This window comes from Camponotus vicinus, unplaced genomic scaffold, assembly GCF_025532165.1.
Source record: "Camponotus vicinus isolate PSW18456_S1 unplaced genomic scaffold, iyCamVici1.0 SCAF_1, whole genome shotgun sequence".
Lineage (NCBI taxonomy): Eukaryota > Metazoa > Arthropoda > Insecta > Hymenoptera > Formicidae > Camponotus > Camponotus vicinus.
In genome coordinates, this window is record NW_028141945.1 from 20,198,659 (window position 1) to 20,217,454 (window position 18,796).

General features: G+C 28.3%; 2 protein-coding genes across 6 annotated transcripts in view; one reads left to right on the forward strand and one right to left on the reverse strand.

Moving 5' to 3' along the window:
• Myo61f (unconventional myosin 61F) overlaps positions 1–15,855 on the reverse strand; it is a 38,211-nt gene extending 22,356 nt beyond the window's left edge. Inside the window, exon 1 of one of the 2 annotated variants that reach the window (XM_083078207.1) lies at positions 15,795–15,855. The gene's annotated coding sequence lies outside the window, so the exon portion shown is untranslated. Of the gene's footprint in view, positions 1–15,596; positions 15,661–15,794 lie in introns of those variants that run through there. The other variant, XM_083078209.1, reaches the window with a different exon arrangement.
• On the forward strand, positions 1,446–18,796 carry LOC145959394 (kinesin-like protein KIF12). 4 transcript variants are annotated; one of them, XM_083078211.1, is made up of 16 exons: positions 1,446–1,649; positions 3,762–3,990; positions 10,235–10,327; positions 10,410–10,488; positions 10,643–10,855; positions 11,888–12,025; positions 12,200–12,341; positions 12,874–12,968; positions 13,325–13,466; positions 14,074–14,192; positions 14,512–14,616; positions 14,703–14,832; positions 15,093–15,318; positions 15,712–15,859; positions 16,174–16,385; positions 18,705–18,796. In XM_083078211.1, the coding sequence occupies exons 2-16, from the start codon at positions 3,773–3,775 to the stop codon at positions 18,760–18,762; spliced, it is 2,118 nt and encodes a 705-aa protein (XP_082934337.1). In that variant the 5' UTR covers positions 1,446–1,649; positions 3,762–3,772; the 3' UTR covers positions 18,763–18,796. The 4 variants fall into 4 exon arrangements, with proteins under 4 accessions (XP_082934337.1, XP_082934336.1, XP_082934339.1 ...); XM_083078210.1 differs by lacking the exon at positions 18,705–18,796 and adding an exon at positions 17,823–18,697; XM_083078213.1 differs by lacking the exon at positions 18,705–18,796 and adding an exon at positions 17,807–17,953.

Sequence of the window (18,796 nt, forward strand, 5' to 3'; positions counted from 1 at the left end):
GCTTTTTCACAATTTTAAATGAGAAGTATGATAAATATACATATAATGAATTTTCTTTATATTTAATATGTTTATAGTATATTTATAAATAATAATATAATACTCTTTTTCAAAAAATAAGGCATAGCGCATGGAATTTAAAGAATGTAAACAAATATGAATGAATAAAATAAATATTTTATGTAAAAAAATATAGTATATAATATTTTATTTTAAAAAATATATATATATTGTATGTAAAAAAAATATATATAAATAAATTATACATGTTCTTTTTTAATTATATATTTTCTCTTTCTTTCTTTCTCTCTTTCAATACTAAATAAATTTCCTTTGAACCATGGACTCTTTTCGACCAATTCTGATATTTCGATATTTCTTTACAAAAATAATATCTACTCTTTATATTCCTTTATTATATATTTATTATTATATATTATTATTATATATTTATAATAATTATATTTAATTATTATTATAAATATATAATAATTATATTATAATTATTGTATATTTCTAATAATTATATTATATCCCTTTATTTATAATAATTATGCTTCCTTTGAGAAGAACCCAAATCTAAAATCGATATTTCGCTCTTCTAATATTTAGCTTTTCTCCGTCACAAATGTAGATATTGTCGACTTTTGGCGAATTTTGAATCATTCGTGGCTATATATCAATGTCAATGTAATATATTATGTTATTTGTAAAATCGCCATCTAACATTAGTACAAAAAATGCACGAAAAAGCCTAATCGCGAAACGATATCTGGTTGAATGGAAAGGCGAGTGCGCATTTCCTCTCGTCCTTCGCGTATAATTAAGTGCACTCAAGTTTGCGATGCACCCCGTAGCTATTCCGGAAATTCAACATTAAGAATCCCAAAGGCACCCCATCCATCATGCTCTCCAAAACATCGAATTTCCGGCAAATTTCCGAAATTGCGTCGCTTCGAGTATTCGAGCATTAAGCCGCATCCTCAATCGGAAAGATGCGCGATCGAATTCTTCTCTGGAAGAGAATAATAGGTAAGAATAATAGAGAATAAATAATATATGAGAGAATTACGAATTTACGAACGAAGAATTTAGAAATCGAGCGATGTGCTAAATTCCCTTATCTGATTATTTTGATAAAATTGTACTTCCTCCCCCCCCGATCTGTGATAACCGATTGACGCCGTCGTCGTCGATGTCAAGTTCGCGGTGATGCAATCCCGAGTCCACGTGGACGATGACCGTGCTGCGGGCGGGGGTGGCAGCAGAATGGTAGATAGTATAGTGACGGTGGTGGTAATAACAACGGTAAAACATGTGACGAACACAGCCGTCGCTTTCGATCGGCGACTCGCGCGACACCGACTATAGGAAACCCCCCCCCTCTCCCCGAGAGGAGCGGCGGATCAAGACTCACCCCCGTGTGTCAGTACGGCGCCGGTGGTTGTTGCTGTTGCACGAAGCGCTCTTTTACCCTCGCGGATGTTGTTCCCGCGTCGTACGATTCGATAGATCGCGCTCCCAACGATTGATCTTCTTCCGACGGATTTCCAAGAAGCGTCGAGGGCGACTCGCGGGAAAGAGGGAGGCATCGCGCGATTACGAAAGGGTGACAGGGAATTTTCCGGACGATACATGAAACTACGAATGTAAGTGCATTTTCGTCGGTATAGACTATACACTGGAAGACGTCAGACGTTGGAACTCAAGTTCGATAAGTGATCTTTTTAATTATGAAAGTATCCTACGTGTGTGCTCTATTAGGGGGAGATGAGCCTTTCCTTGCGCTCGAATGAGCGTTTTATTTTTACGAATAGCCGGTAATAATAGTGAGCGGAAAATATAATAACTCTTATTTTTATATCATTATGAGATCGCATGAGGGGATAATGAACCTGATATTATTTTCTCAACTCGTTTTCTATATTTATATTTATATTGAAGTTCATTATATTAATTATAAGATTATATAAAAATACTTATGTAATAAAACTTATTAACTGATTATTATTAATTAATACTTTGTTATTAATACTTTATTATTCACATATGAGATTATTAAAAATATATGTTATATATATGCTTTTTACATTGCATGCGTTTGCAAAAAAAAATTGAAACAAAGATGAAAAAGATCACTTTTCTATGAGTTATCGTGAGTTTTTGTTAATAATCGCTGATTTTTAACATTTTTCGCAATTAAATTCTATCGCAGAAATAATTAAGAATAAATAAAAAGTGAGACTTGGAATAAATAAATAAAAAGTGAAGAGAACGATACGATATAAAACTGTTGAAAGATTAAATTGTCATTTTAATCAAATTAATTTTAAGAAGAGTGATTCTCTTGTAAGTTGCAAGCCATCTTGCAACTGCCAAGTTGCAATCTATCTTTTAATAACTTGTGTATAAAATATTTTATTACTATTTCTCTCGCTTGTTCACTTTCACTTTCACTTGTATAAAGTATATAAAATAAAATAACAAAGCGCGTTTTTTTAAACATCACGCGTTTATATTAAAAGGAAAAAGATTTTTATTTTTTATACAACAATTGACGCAAACTGTTGCTTTCACACAGCACGATTTTAATTATATCTTCTGTCATAAAGAAGTTTCTTAAATTATTCTAAGATTGAATTGACGGAGTTTACTTGATAAAATTAATTAATTAATTTTTTCGTTATATTAGACCATATTTATTGCATTCTTATATTCTCTATATATTTCTTTCATTACATTTATTACATACAAGTAATTCTTTTTGTATTCATTATGTATTATGTTATTTTTGTACATAAAACATAATAAATAATGACAAAAAGAAGTTACTTATATAATAAATTTAATGGATAAAATAAATAGAGAATATAAAAATGTAATAAATATATATATGATTTAATATAACGAAAAAATCAATTAATTCAAATTTATAATATTTAAAAAATTTTTTAAATCTTTAATCAGTTTATATCAATATTTGTATTTATATTTCATAAAAATTAAAATTTCCACGTAAATCAATTCTAAGGCGGTTCGAAGTAGCTTTCGCTTTAATTATGATAATAGCTAATTATCATCGCCGGCGAAACGAAGCTTGGCGAGGACTTGCAATCGAATCGAGAACAATGCGCGAAACGCCCGTAATTAGTTGACTATTGAATGCACGTGATTGCATAAATTTTTGCATTTCGAATTTGCTCGTTTACTGGAAAGATTCTCAAGAGATAAACGCGATCTTGATTCTCGCAATAAATAGCAGTTTATATTGATATCTCTATCTCGTCTGGACACGTGCCTTTTTTTCCTCGTATCACAGAAAATTGCATATGTATATATCTTTAGCAATATTTATATATTTTTATAGTTCTCTTTTTATCGACGAGAAAATTTTATGCCGTTAATATTATAAAAATTAAAATATATTTTATAAAAATATTATAAAATATATTTTAATAATTAATTAAAATTATGTAATATTCTTCCTCTTGCACGTGCAATATTACATTATTCAATAAATAACCTTCTAACATTTTTTTTATTAAATATAAATAATTTATTTTTATTAAATATTTTATTAAATAACCTTCTAAAATTTTATTTTTATTAAATATAAATAATTATTATAAGAATAATATTATTAATTTACTACACAAATTATTTACTATAAAAATAATATTATAAATATTTATTTATTATAAATGAATAATATTATTCTCTTATTATTGACCGAGAATTAATATTCGAATAAATAAATTTAGCAGGTGGACGGATGGTGCTGGTGAAAAATCCATCTCCAACTCGCGGCCCGAGCCCCCAACGAGAAAATGCGAGATGCGGAAGGTCAAAAGGACGAGGAGGAGGTCGGGGCTCGCGCGGGAACAGTCCCGGCAATCAAACTGGTTCGCGAGGAAGTAGTCCGGCAAAGAGTGGCGGTTCCGATTCCAAAAGGAAGGGGAAAAATGCGTTATTGCACTCGCAGGGCAACGAGTAAGTACATCTGCCTCTTAATCGCGCGTCGAAAAAAATAAAAATAAAAATGTTACGAATCGATCTAGGTCGCATTACGTTTCTAGTTGTACAGGATATTTCTATTGTACTTTTTATCTGCAAAAATTTTTAATCTCATTAAAATTTCTGACATCAAGTGTCTGAATTTTCTTGTGTGTATTAATAATAAATTAATAAGAAAGATTACAAATTTATTTTTTTAAAGATAATTTAATAAAATTATTTAAAATAGATTTTAAGACACTATATTTTTTAATAAATTATTATTCACTTTATAAATAATAATTATATATGTATACTTTGTTGAAAATAAGCTGTTTAAATAATTTTCAGAATAATATAAATTTTATCTACAAGAAATATTTGAAAAATGTGTTTAAAATAATAAAAATTACTTATAAATATTAAATTCTTTCTAAAATAATCTGATACAATTTAGCCTAAAAATAAATTTTTGTTTCTTCAAAAATGATTTCTAAAAAATTTATTAATTGAAATTTTAATTTGAACGATAAATTTATGAGTAACATCATCACAAAAAGCTTATTATTATCATAAAGCTTAATAAGAAATTCGTTCATTTGTTATCAAATTGTATCTTCAAAAAAACATTGATATTTTCCTGTTTCGTGGGAACAGACACGAAAGATAATATATCATATAATAATATATCATTGAGAATTCCGCTGAAAATTACCGCGAAACAAATTTGCTTAATCGAAACAAGTGGCATAAAATGATTGACATATCAATATATATATTGTTAGAATGAAAGATTAACGATAATAATCAAATAATTTGAAAATTGACAATATAGTATATCTCTTTTAATGATTAGGTAACAAAATTATAAATAAATTATAAGTAAATCTATCATAAATCTTTGTAAATTATGTAAAACATAAAATTATATTTATTTTAATATTATTTTATACGCGTTAAATATTTTTCACATACACACATGTACTCTTATAAGTTTTTATTATACAAAATTTAGAAATTATTATATGTATACACACGCTCGAGTATCTTTTCGAGCATTTTAGTGACAACGAAATGGAATAACGTCAATGATTTGTCGTCAAGACGATAAACCTCGACGAAAAAAAAAACTTTGACTTCGATCGATATGACAAGTTGAAGTGTGACGTATATATGTTATTTTCACGTACATATGTGATGGAAAAATAAATTCAACTCAATTATCGCGGCATCGTGCTTTATCGCTTTGATTTGTGACGATAACATCGAAATGATGATTATGGTGGAATTGATAGATAGCACAAAGATTGATATATTTTTGTCATATATAGAAATATCCATCAACTAAAATTTGCAATCAATGCTCACTATTTTATGTACGAGTGACACGTATTAAAATCGCTTACTCACGTAAGATAAATCAACTGATGACATTAGAAAAATACGCCACTCTATATACGTCATTCAAGCTGAAAAAGCACAATTGTATTTTTTTAGCGTATGGCAAATACTTATAAATTTCTCTTTATACATGTAAAGTTAAAAGATAATAATGTAAAATATAGATTCACTGTAACGTAATATTGCAAGATTTCAATCATAAAAAATTATAATTATATAATTAATATTTTAATCATTAATATAATCACATTATTATAAACATATAACTAGAAATATAATCAAACAATAGATGTATAGATTTAAAAAATGATGTAATACTAAGACTTATACATTAAAATATTGTATATTATTCATGAAAAAGAAAGAGAGATGTTAATAGATAAAACAGTAATAAATTTAAAATTATATAACCAATTTTTTCTCTTTCTCTTGATATATTAATATTCTAAAATATTTATAGAATTTCGTTTGTAAAAAAAATTTCTATATTAAAATATAAAATTAAAATTACTTTTACATATCACTTTGTAAGATTTTTGGAAAAAATTATTTAATAAAAAATATATGTATTTAGTGTGCTTAGTATTGCTTTTTGTACATGCAATATTATATAGTGGCATAAAATTTCTTCATTGATGAAAAAAACCAGATTTTTATAAATATTATTTTTTTAATTATATTGATAAATTAGTTATCACACACATGATGGTATATAATTTACTTTATTATTATTATTTTATTCTGTTTGCTTAAAAATATGTGCATTTCGATTTCAATATTGCATCGATTCAAGCGAAATTGCTCGATCGATTCGTGGTTAAAAAATATTACAAGGAAGATTGGCCTAGCTAGAAATTGTTCGAAAGATCTGGGACAGAGATGATGACATACGATGCGACTATCAAGGTGGACAGTAACTAACGCGTTTGCAGTCTTTATTCAATTTTATGTGGAGAGATGCTTGTGTAAACATTGCTGCTGTGCATCGATACAAAAAACAATCTACACGCACACAGACACATGCAGACATTTGCACGTTTACGATATCTCACGCTTCAACATTGCTTATTGATTACGAGATAATGCGGTTTCCCTCGAGGTCAATCAATATATAATATTATATTATTACTAAATATTATATTATTATGTTATAAAGTAATATTATAATTGTACGTACATTTGAGGTATAAAACTATGCATTTTTTAACTATAATTATAATTAGAGAAAAAATTTTAAATTAAAAAAAATTTTGTTCTAATTTAATTGTACTCTTAATAAAAAACTTAAATATAATTATATTTTTAATATATGCAATTTAATACTTTTTATTAATATAAAATACTAAATATTGTAATATATATAGAGCAATCAAATAATATATTAAGTTATTTAATTTAATTATTATTAAGATGAAATTATATATTACTAATATAATTTAATTTTAATTTTTTTTAAATATGTTTTAGTAAAGATATGTTTACATTATGTAAGAGAAAATAGAAGAGAAAAGAGAGGCGTAGAAAATAAGAAGATAGGGAATACGAAAATTAAAAAATAAATGAAAGAGCAAAAAAAAAACAGGAATGTTAGATATTTTATTGTGTATTGATTTGTTGCTTTTTTATTTTGTATTTGTCTTTAATTTATTTGATACTAAGTATGTCTAGTTTCGTTCCGATTTATTTCACTTTATTTCATTTTATAGTTTACGCTATTTTATTTCACTTGGCTACACTTTAATTCTTTTCACTTTAGTTTTCAAGTTCTAAGTAGGCATTTGCTGTTTATAAACAAGGCTGTGAAGTGTAAATGCTAGATGTGCAATAAATAATATAATCGGAAGTTTGTTCTAAGCCGAAAGGCAAAGTCTATAATAAATAAATAATAAATAAAATAATATGTAAGCAAAGGTAGGGAAAATATTGTAGAAAAAAAATCGTATATCCGATTTTGCGATAGATTATAAAAAAAGTATCATGTAACAATAAATCTAAATATTTCATGAAATAATGTCACATAAACTAAACGATTTTCTATCGCAATAGCTTCTTGTTTAGTCGTAAATTTGTAATAGACACGCGACTGTATTTGAACAATAATTACGTGTCAATTTAATCTTAGGTGGTTTCATCGCAACTATATAAGCTCATGGTATTATTTCCTTGTTTATTATCTGTCATGATATTGTTTTGCGCATTACATTAAAATCAAGACTATTTCAGTTGTAATATCATGTAATATAATTTCGAAAAAATATCGAATTAAAGAATTTTAAAATTAAAGAATTTTAGAATTAAAGATTTTTAAAATTAAAGATAGAAGATATATCTAAAGAATTATAATATTATATAGAAAATTTTTTTTTTAATATTTAAAATATTATATATAAAATATTTTTATATTAAATATATTTTTAAGTTATTATATGAAATAATATTATATGAAAATTATTATATGAAAAAGCTTACATATAATAAAAAATTCCAGGTTGTGTGTTATACTCGTTTCCCTTTGAATTTTAAAGCCTAAAAGACACATTTAAAAGCGTTCTACTTTTAATGACTCATCCTATGGGAGAAAGAAAAAAGGGATAAATGCACGAACGATATATCGAAATATTTACGCCTGTATTGTACATATATACAAGGTGGTCATTACGATCGAATGTGACTGAGAGGTCGCACAGCAAGGTCCCACAATCGATAAGCGACATCGAACTATACCGTAAACATGCGTCTGTTTATTATGTTGTCTCCACGTGTATGTGTGTATATAATTAATTCCACGAGGGAAAGCCGAAGAATGAGAACCTTCGGGGAGAATTGTGCGATTTTTATAGTTATTATCGACTCTCGTAAGAGTAACTCTAGTAGTGTGCAACAATTATTATAAAACGATAAACGCAAGGCACTCGCACGTGACTCAAGCATATGTATATAATATGCATATATAATAGAGAGGATAACACTGTTTTGAAAATTGGATAACTCCTTAAAAATATATAAATTAAGTTGAATTAAATTTGAATTAAAATATACACTATTCTGTTACAGATTTCGAAAGTTTCTAAATTTTACGGTGTAAATAGCTTCTAATAATAAATTATCGCGTATCACGTTAAAGATGCAATTGCAAAAAAAAAGAGAAAGGATGAAAAAAGTCTTTTTAAAACGTAATTTTTTTAATGCGTTATTATTTTACTGTATTATTTAATAGAGGCAACGCTTTTTCTTGGAAATCGCTTTTGAATATGACTTATGGTCGTTATCTTCTTTTGCAAGTTCGTTCCAAGAAAACTAAATCATTTCCTTTTCTCTTGCATTGTACAGACGTACAATGTAAAAAAAGAGAGAGTAGAATATAAAATTTTATTAAAAAAAATTAATATTAGCTTTATTTATAATATTACATTAAATATAGGTATAAGAGAGATTCTTTTTTAATATAAATATTAAAATAATAAATATTAAATTTTAATATTAAAGTAAATTCCCTTCTTATGCTGTATCAAATATCTTATATAATTAATTAAATTGACAAAAAGAAAATTAAAAAATTTAATAATTAAGATTAATGCAGATTATATGACATGAAAAAAATTTTTTTTATAGTATATAAATGTATATTAAATTTGCAATGATAAATGTTTATAAATGTTTGTAAAAAAATCTTTTATCATGTGTAAAAGTATTTTGTCATGTGTATTATTATATTGTATAATATAAAACAATCTTAAATTCTTAAAAAATTGGAAAATTTGTATAGTATTATTTGGTATAAATTATTCTCAGGGAAAAAATCACATATCACACATCATATTAAATGTAATTATCTTAAACTGTCTATCCAAGTGGGACTAAAACGACTCTTTATTCTAAGAAATGTGATGGGAAGAAAGAAAAACATTGGATGCACTCTCAATTATACCTCTTTCAATTGCATTGAAAGTACTTTGAAAATCGTTGAAAGAATCGAAAGCGATGTTACAACGTTACATTCAATATGTGTTTCGAAATGGAAAAAGTCATTTCTACCCTCGAACAATACAAAATTCATGTCCCCTCGGATATAAAATTTGCAGAATATGCAGTGTTCTCAGCGAGATTCACTAAACTAATCAATTTAACGATTCGATATTTACCAATATTGATCCCGAATCACTAAAGAGGCTTCTCTCGGAGATACCGCGATGTTTCGAAATGAGAAAGAAATCCAAATACACACACGCACACATATGTACGAGCCACTCGATACTCTTCGATCGGATCTCGTGAATTATAAGGGTTGACCGCGCGATTAGAGGTCAATCGAACGATTCTGTATTGGACGCTTGCCATCGCGCATTCATGGAACACCGTTAATTTGCGGAATTAAATCGACGATCACGTTTAATAATAGAATGCCAGTGGGAACGATACAATGATAACAATTGCACAACCCCTGTAACATTCTATCTACATTTATTAACTATAGAAGACCTAACGTCCAGGCAGGGAGATCCACAGGGTGATCTTTAATTATGTAGAGTTAACAGCGATGCACGACATATGTATTCAAAGATAATTACTCTTAATGAAATATTACCCACCTTTTTATAGCTCTAATAAATAATAATTATTCTCCTCTTTACTTATCTCGGATAAAAATAAGATTTTTCTACCGTTTTATTAATTAAATAATGTTTAAATATATCGCGTTTATTAATCACATTATTATTTTTATATAATTTGCATTTATATAAATTTATTATTTCATTAATATATAAGTAAATCAATTTATCTAACAAAATAAAATTAATGTACGGTGATACATATATCGTGAAAATAATGTTGCTTTCAGGATCGGTAGCATCGAAAAATTGGTAGACGGCGATAAACGGGTAATCGCGACCAAGCATCTACTTCCGGAAAATAATATAAATGTCGTCATTAGGTATGTGATTTATTTTAATATTATTCAATTTTTTCAAATAAATTTAAAATTATTACAACAATACCTATTTTTTTTTTCTTAGAGTTCGTCCGCTCAGTAATAAAGAGATCAAATCCGGTGATGAGATGGCCGTGCAATTTCCCGGTGATGGACAAATTTACGTAAGTATGAAAATTGAATTACCTTTCAAAATCATCTTTCGACTTTTCAAATCAATATATATCCCTTCTTACACGTTTTTCTATCAATAAAATATTTAAAATATTTCAAAATTATCAAAAATATATTGCACGTATCTTTTTATTTATTTTACAGTGCGATGTAGTTACGAGCAGCGGTGACAAAAAGCCAAAGGTATTTTCCTACAATGTCGTTTTCGAACCGAATGCCACGCAAGAGGACATTCTGCAATACTCCGGCATTAAAAATCTCATTGAAATGGCGGTGGAAGGCTTCAACTGCACTGCGTTTTGCTATGGACAAACCGGAAGTGGCAAAACGCATACCCTGACTGGACCTCCGAGACTTGTAAGCAAAACAAATCAATTTTCTTTCCAATTCTCCCTCTTATCTATCTTGACTTTTTTTTTAAAATAATCACAAATTCTTTATTTGGACTTTAACATAAATAACTCTCGTATAAACATAAATTTAAAATATTGATTTAGAGAGTATAATTTATATAAAAATTAGTATTAATTATTTATATACAAATTAGAGTGTAATTATATATTTAATAAATAAAAAATTGGCGAATCTTTGGAAACAATAACATTATTTGAATGTTCCGAGAGAAATGGTCGAGGTTTCCACGCATAGGCTTTTTTAATAGCATCGCAATACAATCGTCCATACATATAGAAGACAATACGATATGTAAAACATATGGTGACGTTAAAGATCGATAGCTACGTAGTCAGTCGGAAGGTTAAAGTTGATCGTCTTTCGTAGATAAGATAATGCGACGTGTTTAAGTCACACGTAATGTGTTGTTTCGCGCAACTAAACGCGGCATTGAAATTTCGATAGGTCAAGTATATGTCATAAAAGACAGTGAAAGAATCAACGAAAGAACTTTTTAAACTAATTTTTTAAATTAATTTTTTAAAATAATTAACTTTTTTAAAATAATTCAATTAAAAATAATGAAAATATTTTGTCGACATTATTTCGCAATCTTATTGCGTAAAAATACTTTTTTACCTTGAAATAAAAAATATGGAATAGAAAAATTTAATTTGATTATCCATTTGATTTGTTTAGCTACTAGAAAATGAGTAAATTCTAATAAAAAGTTTAATGATTATATATGAAATATATTACCAAGAAGAATAAATTTTTGAGATGTAATAATTTTTGAAACATAATATATAATTTAGCTTTTCTCTAATATAATAATTGTAAGCTAGAATCTATATAATTAATTCAATGTAATTTAAGTAAAATCATAGTTTGCAGAATTTAACAATTTTAAATCGTACGATAAAAATAAATATTTAATTTATTTATTTCACGCATATTTTTATATCGATAAAGTGAATTTAATTATTTTTATAACAGTTTGACAAAATGGATCCATACTCGGAGGATCATGGTCTGGTCTTCCGTTCCTTCGTCTACCTGTTTAAAGTCCTTCAAGAACAGGAGAATTGCAATTTTGTGCTAAAGGCATCCTTCCTGGAAATTTATAACGAGAAGGTCTGTCGATCTTTTTAAAATGATGATAAAATTATTAAAAGATTTATAAAAAATATAATAAAATAAAATATAAGCACATTACTTTTTTTACATGAATTAAAGAAAGCAAATTTCCTTATAAATTTCTTCATAAGATGATTATAAAAAATAAATATATAAATAAATTATAAATAGGTGATAGATCTTTTGAATCCTGGGACTGCGAGAAAACCTCTAGCGGTTCGGTGGAGCAAAAAAACACGCGGATTCTTTGTTGAGAATCTCTTCACGGTGGAATGTGAAGAACTTGACGATCTTTTAGCGGTTCTCGAAGAAGGTACAACTTTAAACAAATAAATTTAGGCAATTTGACTTAGGAAGAAGACCATAATATATTCCATTTCATAAATTTCCAAAATCTTGGTTGTATTATAATCAATATTAAACAGTTTTTATTGATATTTTTTTTATTTATATAAATTCTTTATTCTTAATTTTTTCAACGATTTGATTTTATAAAATTTGTCATTTACGTAAATTGAAACAAAAAAATTACAACTTATATAATTTTTAAATGCTATTTAATATATATTTCTATTTAATATCCTCTATATAAACTCTCTATTAATATTTTCTTTAACGAAATACATGAATTGAAAAGCTATAATATATTATTATGAATTTTATTCAACATTCTGTATTTTCTTTTCTTATTGTAATTTGTCAATTATCCTTTTTCTTTATTTATCTCAATCAGAAAATTTTATTTATAGAATATTTTGATACATACATATTTATGAAATGTTTATAGAAATATTTTTATAAATTTCTTAGCGAAATAGTCAGATTGCTGCTATTTTCTTTTGCAGGAATGAAGAATAGATCTATCGGTACGCACAATATGAACGAATATTCCAGCAGGAGCCATTCAATTCTGACTATAACTATAATTTCTGAGCAAGCAGTAAGTAAAAGTGATATAAATGTTTGAGGTCATTATATATATTTCCCATGAGACAAATATTAATATTAGTACTAGATATATCAAAGTTTAATATCAAATTAAAATATAAAAAAAAATCGAACTTTACATACGAAAATTAATTCAAAACTAATTAATCCTCATATCATTTCTCGCAATCAATTTAATTTATTGAAGTAAGCGATAGATGGAGGGAACGTGATATGTTCATCTCAAAATAAAGCGAAATTAATTCTCTTTTTCTGCTTCCATTACTGATTAATAGATTTCCACTATTTCTGATCACGCAATCATTAATTTATAACGAATGCTAAAACGAACATCTCTTATATTAATAGATGGAAAACGGCGTGTTTATTTCGAAACAAGGTAAAATTAATTTCGTCGACCTTGCCGGAAGCGAGATGACGAAGAAAACTCAGAGCGAAGGCAAGACCTTAGAAGAGGCAAACAACATCAATAAAAGTCTCATGGTATTAGGTAAGTCAATATATCATCAATATATTATTATGTTTTTCGATATCACGGAAAGAATAAAAGGATTCTTTTCTATGTGCGACAAAACTAATTCATAATTCATAATTAATAATTAATTAAATTGAATTTAATTAAATTGAAATTTGCGAAATCCGACATTTCGCATGCGATGACGACATTTTCATGTATAATAAACGAGCTTAAGGAACTCGTGTCACATTTGTAGCGATCACTTTACATACTATGAATAACGATAATAATTAATTTATCGACATAAAATCGAATTAGATCTTGACTTTGAAATTGCAGTGAGATTGCGTCTATTATTTAGAATAGCTCAAGTAATCGATAGGTGCGCTATTAAGTTACTGACATGTGAAAAGACGTGTTCCGTGCCGCTTTCTGTCTAAGGAAAATAATCGATAAACTTTCGCGATTACAGCCGCGAAATGAGGCAATAGGAATTTTTCACACAAACTATTTCTTAATAGTAGATACACAATTTTCGCAGTATCGCTCCTGAAAAGAGCAATATTTTTTTGCGTAATTTGTACAAAAATATCTAATTTTATCAATTTATGAGAACATGTATCCTTTTATATTTGCGCAGGATATTGCATCGCTTCCTTAAGTGATGGAAAACGAAAAGGGGGTCATATTCCTTATCGAGATAGCAAACTGACAAAGCTTTTAGCCGACAGCCTCGCCGGAAATGGCATCACATTAATGGTAAATAGATAAAATAAATAAATTCTCTTTAACAATTTTCAAATTGATCTCGATCCATCTTAATCGATAATATATTTCTAATAAATGTTCTTTATTATTATTTATGTAATAAATATATGTCGTTATTATAAATTATCATTATTACAAAAGTATTGTAAATCTCCCCCAAAAAAATGAAAAAAAATCGCGGTAGATGAAATTGGATTAAAAATAAATCCAATAAAAAATTAAATACATTTTTGTAATAATTAAAAATTAACTTAATAAATTAACTTAATTATACTCTACTTTAAGAATGTCAAAAATATTTTATGTTTAGATCGCCTGCGTTTCACCAGCTCGTTCAAACGCCAACGAAACATTAAACACCTTGAGGTACGCCGCGAGAGCCAAAAAGATAGCCACGAAACCCATTATAGTGATGGTAAGATCACGCTTAGGCAAACAAATCTTCAAAGAAATATGAAATGTATTTCAATGAAATGTAAATGATATGACTGTAACTTTCAGGATCCACGCGAAGCTCTGATTCTTAGCTTGAAACGAGAAGTTGGAGCACTTCAGACCGAGAATGAACACCTAAAAATGACGCTTCATCTCAATAACGAGGCTCAAAATATGATCCGTTGCGAATCCAAAAGTACTAATCGAGTTCTTAATATCTTTTCGTCGCGTCAACTATTATTTTCACAAACGTCAAACGCGAGAAATAATTAAAAACTAACATAATTCTATACAAAATTTTCAATTTTAATATAATAATGAAAATTTCATAAAAGTATAAGTAAAGAAACTTTGAAATCGATTTGGCATTTATTCAGTTTCACGAAATAGATATATTTCTTAAAGCTTCTTTTTTTTATTTACTATTATCATTGACTGACAAAATTTTGTTTACAGCCGAACGACGGATATCCATGACACCGCCACCGGTAGACTTCGACAAATTAGCCGAGATGGAGAGTTCGGAACTGAGCCAATTAATCCACGCATATATCACCGAAAATGAGGCGCTACGTCGCGAAAATGCAGAACTCTATGCCACGCGAGAACAGGTGATACGGGACCAGGAACTCGTTTGCCGAGAAAACGAGAGGCTACTCAGAAAACTGGAGGACGTAAACTCGTAAGTCTATTCATATTTGTCCGCACATATTCAATTCGTATCTCGATGAACCCAGGCAAATTAGAAACAAATTATTGAAGTACATTTTGCTTCTCGTTTCCACCAATTTTATGTTCAGATCAAGCTTCTAAAAAAGTTATTTAATTGTTTATATAGTCTTTATATAGTTATATTTGAGAATAATCATGAGCTCTTTTATAACGACATTTCCTATTTCATATTTTAAATATTTTGTAAAATTAACAATATAACGTTTAATTTAAATCTTTTGTACTCACTTCGTATATTGCCAATAATCCACATTTTGTAGGTTTTTCTTTCCTTTTAACACTTTGTTTCGCAACAAATCGCTTTCAAAGATTGTTTATATACATCTCTCTTATGTTTCTATAGAGTGTGCTGTCGATCGCCCATAATACCGGCGAGGCCGTCGTATTCGGCGGAATTATTGCGCGGCAACAATAACGAAGACGTACCTGGTGCAACCAATGTTTGGACCAATCCGAACACTGCTCCCAGTCCGGTATATTCCTTTTCGAAGGTATGATCCGTACGCACCTAAAATATAATGACAATATTTATCAATAGAGAAGAGAAAAATGTATTATAGTAATTTGAATATAATTAATTAATATAATACATTGTATTTATAATTATAAGTACGTACTGGATTATTATATTTCATTAAGATTAAAATAATAATGAAATCAGTAAGATCATTAACAAATGATCAAATTATTATCATTTAAAGGAAACGCACACGCATTCACTTTTTTTTATTTCTCAATAAATTAAGATATATATGTGTATATCTTATAATTTATATCTGATTATTCAAATATATTTTTATCGTAGCATACGATCAACAGCGGATTATATAGATCGGCCGGTAGTATGCCGGAGAAGGTGTTAAAGGAACTCGATAAACGAAGAATTGTCGGCAGTTACAATAACATTGCCGAAGCTTACAGGGACAAGAGCAGTCACCGCCGGCACAATTCATGGGATAATAGTAATCGACCTATGATCAGTCCGGAACAGAGAATCTCTCCAGTAGATATAAATCAGTAAGTAACTTTAAATCTTTTAATATATATAATTTAATCACATTAAATTTCAAAAGAGTTTGTAGATAACCGTGATTAAATAATTTATTTGTATTTTTTATCAGCATTATATTTTCATAATTTAATTAATATTTCTTTATTAATATTATTATTTTATTATTTATTTTATCATTTTATTATATATTATTTATTAGTTATTATATTATTTAATTATTACTTTTTGTTAATATTATTATATTATTTTATTAGAGAATTTAATTATTGTTATATATTATTAGTCACGTTAATGAATACAAAACTTGTAAAGCTCTGTAAGACTGGAAGTTCATCCAAAGCCGTAAGGCATGGATTAAGAACAATAAATAATAAATATTATTAGTCATTTTTAGTTTTTTTTCATTTTTATGAAAAAAAAATTATAGATTGCAAAAATCATAAACATAATAGCGTTTCCAAAAAGTTTGTGTAACTGTTTTTATTTGTACTTATTTTTATTGTTATTCACTTATATATTGCGTTTTTATATTTTATATATTATTTTAATTTATTTTTTGTGGAATTATTCTTGAGAAAGTTTAAAAAGTATTTTCCAAAAAAATAGTTTCTGTGAAAACGATTGCCTGTAATGTAAATGTATGTAAGGAATTTGAATGTATCAGAATGCATCAAACGTAGTACCTAAGCGATCATGTGTCTCCATATTAGCGACTAAAAATTTTAGAATATGAAGGAAAAATTTTATGTCCAATTGTTAATTTAAATTGCGGATGGTTCGCGATAAATTGATTGATGTATTAATTATGATATCTGAGCAATCTTAATACCAAAGACGCAAGAGAGAAAAATTCTCCAATTAAATTTCACTTCAAAATTTAAAACTTTTATATCATTCTCCATCTAATATATTTTTATATAATTTATTTTTACATAAAAATCTTTATATAAAATTTATATAATTTTTATATATTAAATAAAATATATAATATTATAATATATTTTATTTATTATATTTATATCTTTATATTAAATAAAATATACAATATTATTATATATTTTATTCTTAATATAAAAATATACATAATAATAAAAATATTCAATAGTATATTTGTACATGTAATTTTTATATAAAATTTGATTATATAAGAATTAAAATTTATGTGTGTCCTAGAATTTATATTTCTATAAATAATGTGGAGATGTTAAATCAATTTTAATTTCAAAGAAATATAACTGAATTATAAATTTTATTTCTATTTCTAATCAATTTCTCGTTTCTCAATCTCTCAGAGATTGGGAGACAAGAATCCCCCATCTCTGATTTTAAGAGAGAGAGACACATTTATCGTTGTCTAAGACACCACGTTTGACGCCTGCCACTCGAAATCCCCGACCCCGAGCAAAACCGACTAAACTAACCAAAGACACGCGCGGTGACAGTCAAAGTCGAAGGACGACCTTGCGGCGCACCTCGACGGTTCCTGAGGAGGGCAAGCCTCCGGCGAAAACGGGCGAGCAGCCCATCGCGGATGGCGTCGTCGCGATGCCCGCCGAGCAATCAAACAGCTCGCCCGATTCGATCCTGAGCGGTCCTCTCGACGTGGGTAGCACCTCCGCCCCCGACACCGCGGAATCGGTCGCCCCCACCGTCCCCTTCCCGCCGATATCGCGCTCACCTTCGTCCCCCGCGACGTCGGAGGCGGAAGCGCAGAACCGGAAGTCGCAGTCGCGGGCCAGCAGCGGCAGGAGGGACGCCGAGAACAAGAGCAAGGATGAGCAGCGGGCGTTCGGGAGTCCGGTCTCCGTCGATGACGACGACGACGCGCGACTTTAGGAATCCGCGAATCTGAAAGTCGAGAAAAAAAATATTCGAGTGATCTTTTATTTTTCGATGCTATCGAGAAAACGTTATCGAACGGAAGGAACTTTTCCATGCAGCACAAAATATTGCAGCAATATTATTAATATTGTTGTAACATTGCAGCAACATTGCAATATTGCAGCAATATTATTAATATTGTTGTACCATTGCAGCAACATTGCAATATTGCAGCAAATATTATTAATATTGTTGTAACATTACAGCAACATTGCAATATTGCAGCAATATTATTAATATTGTTGTAACATTGCAGCAACATTGCAATATTACCGCAATATTGCTGCAATGTTCAGTGCTGTATGGGTTCCTTCTCCTTCGTCCTCTCGTATTCTAATGTTTTATTCTAATGTCTGCGAGACTTAAAATCTTTATTAATTAATCAATTATTGTAAAATACACTTCTACACACGTATAAGTAGACGAATCTCTTTTCTTTTCAGTTTCTACCATCTTTGTCTCCAAACTTTGAAAGAGAGACAAATATTGTGTACAGAATAAGATAAATTAAATTTTAATTAATTAGATAAGTTAA

Coding starts and splice junctions, on each gene's coding strand:
- LOC145959394 (XM_083078210.1), top strand. CDS start 3,773: ATGGTGCTGGTGAAAAATCCATCTCCAACTCGCGGCCCGAGCCCCCAA. Junction 3,991..10,234: donor TTGCACTCGCAGGGCAACGA/GTAAGTACATCT, acceptor TGTTGCTTTCAG/GATCGGTAGCATCGAAAAAT. Junction 16,386..17,822: donor TCTCCAGTAGATATAAATCA/GTAAGTAACTTT, acceptor GCGCGGTGACAG/TCAAAGTCGAAGGACGACCT.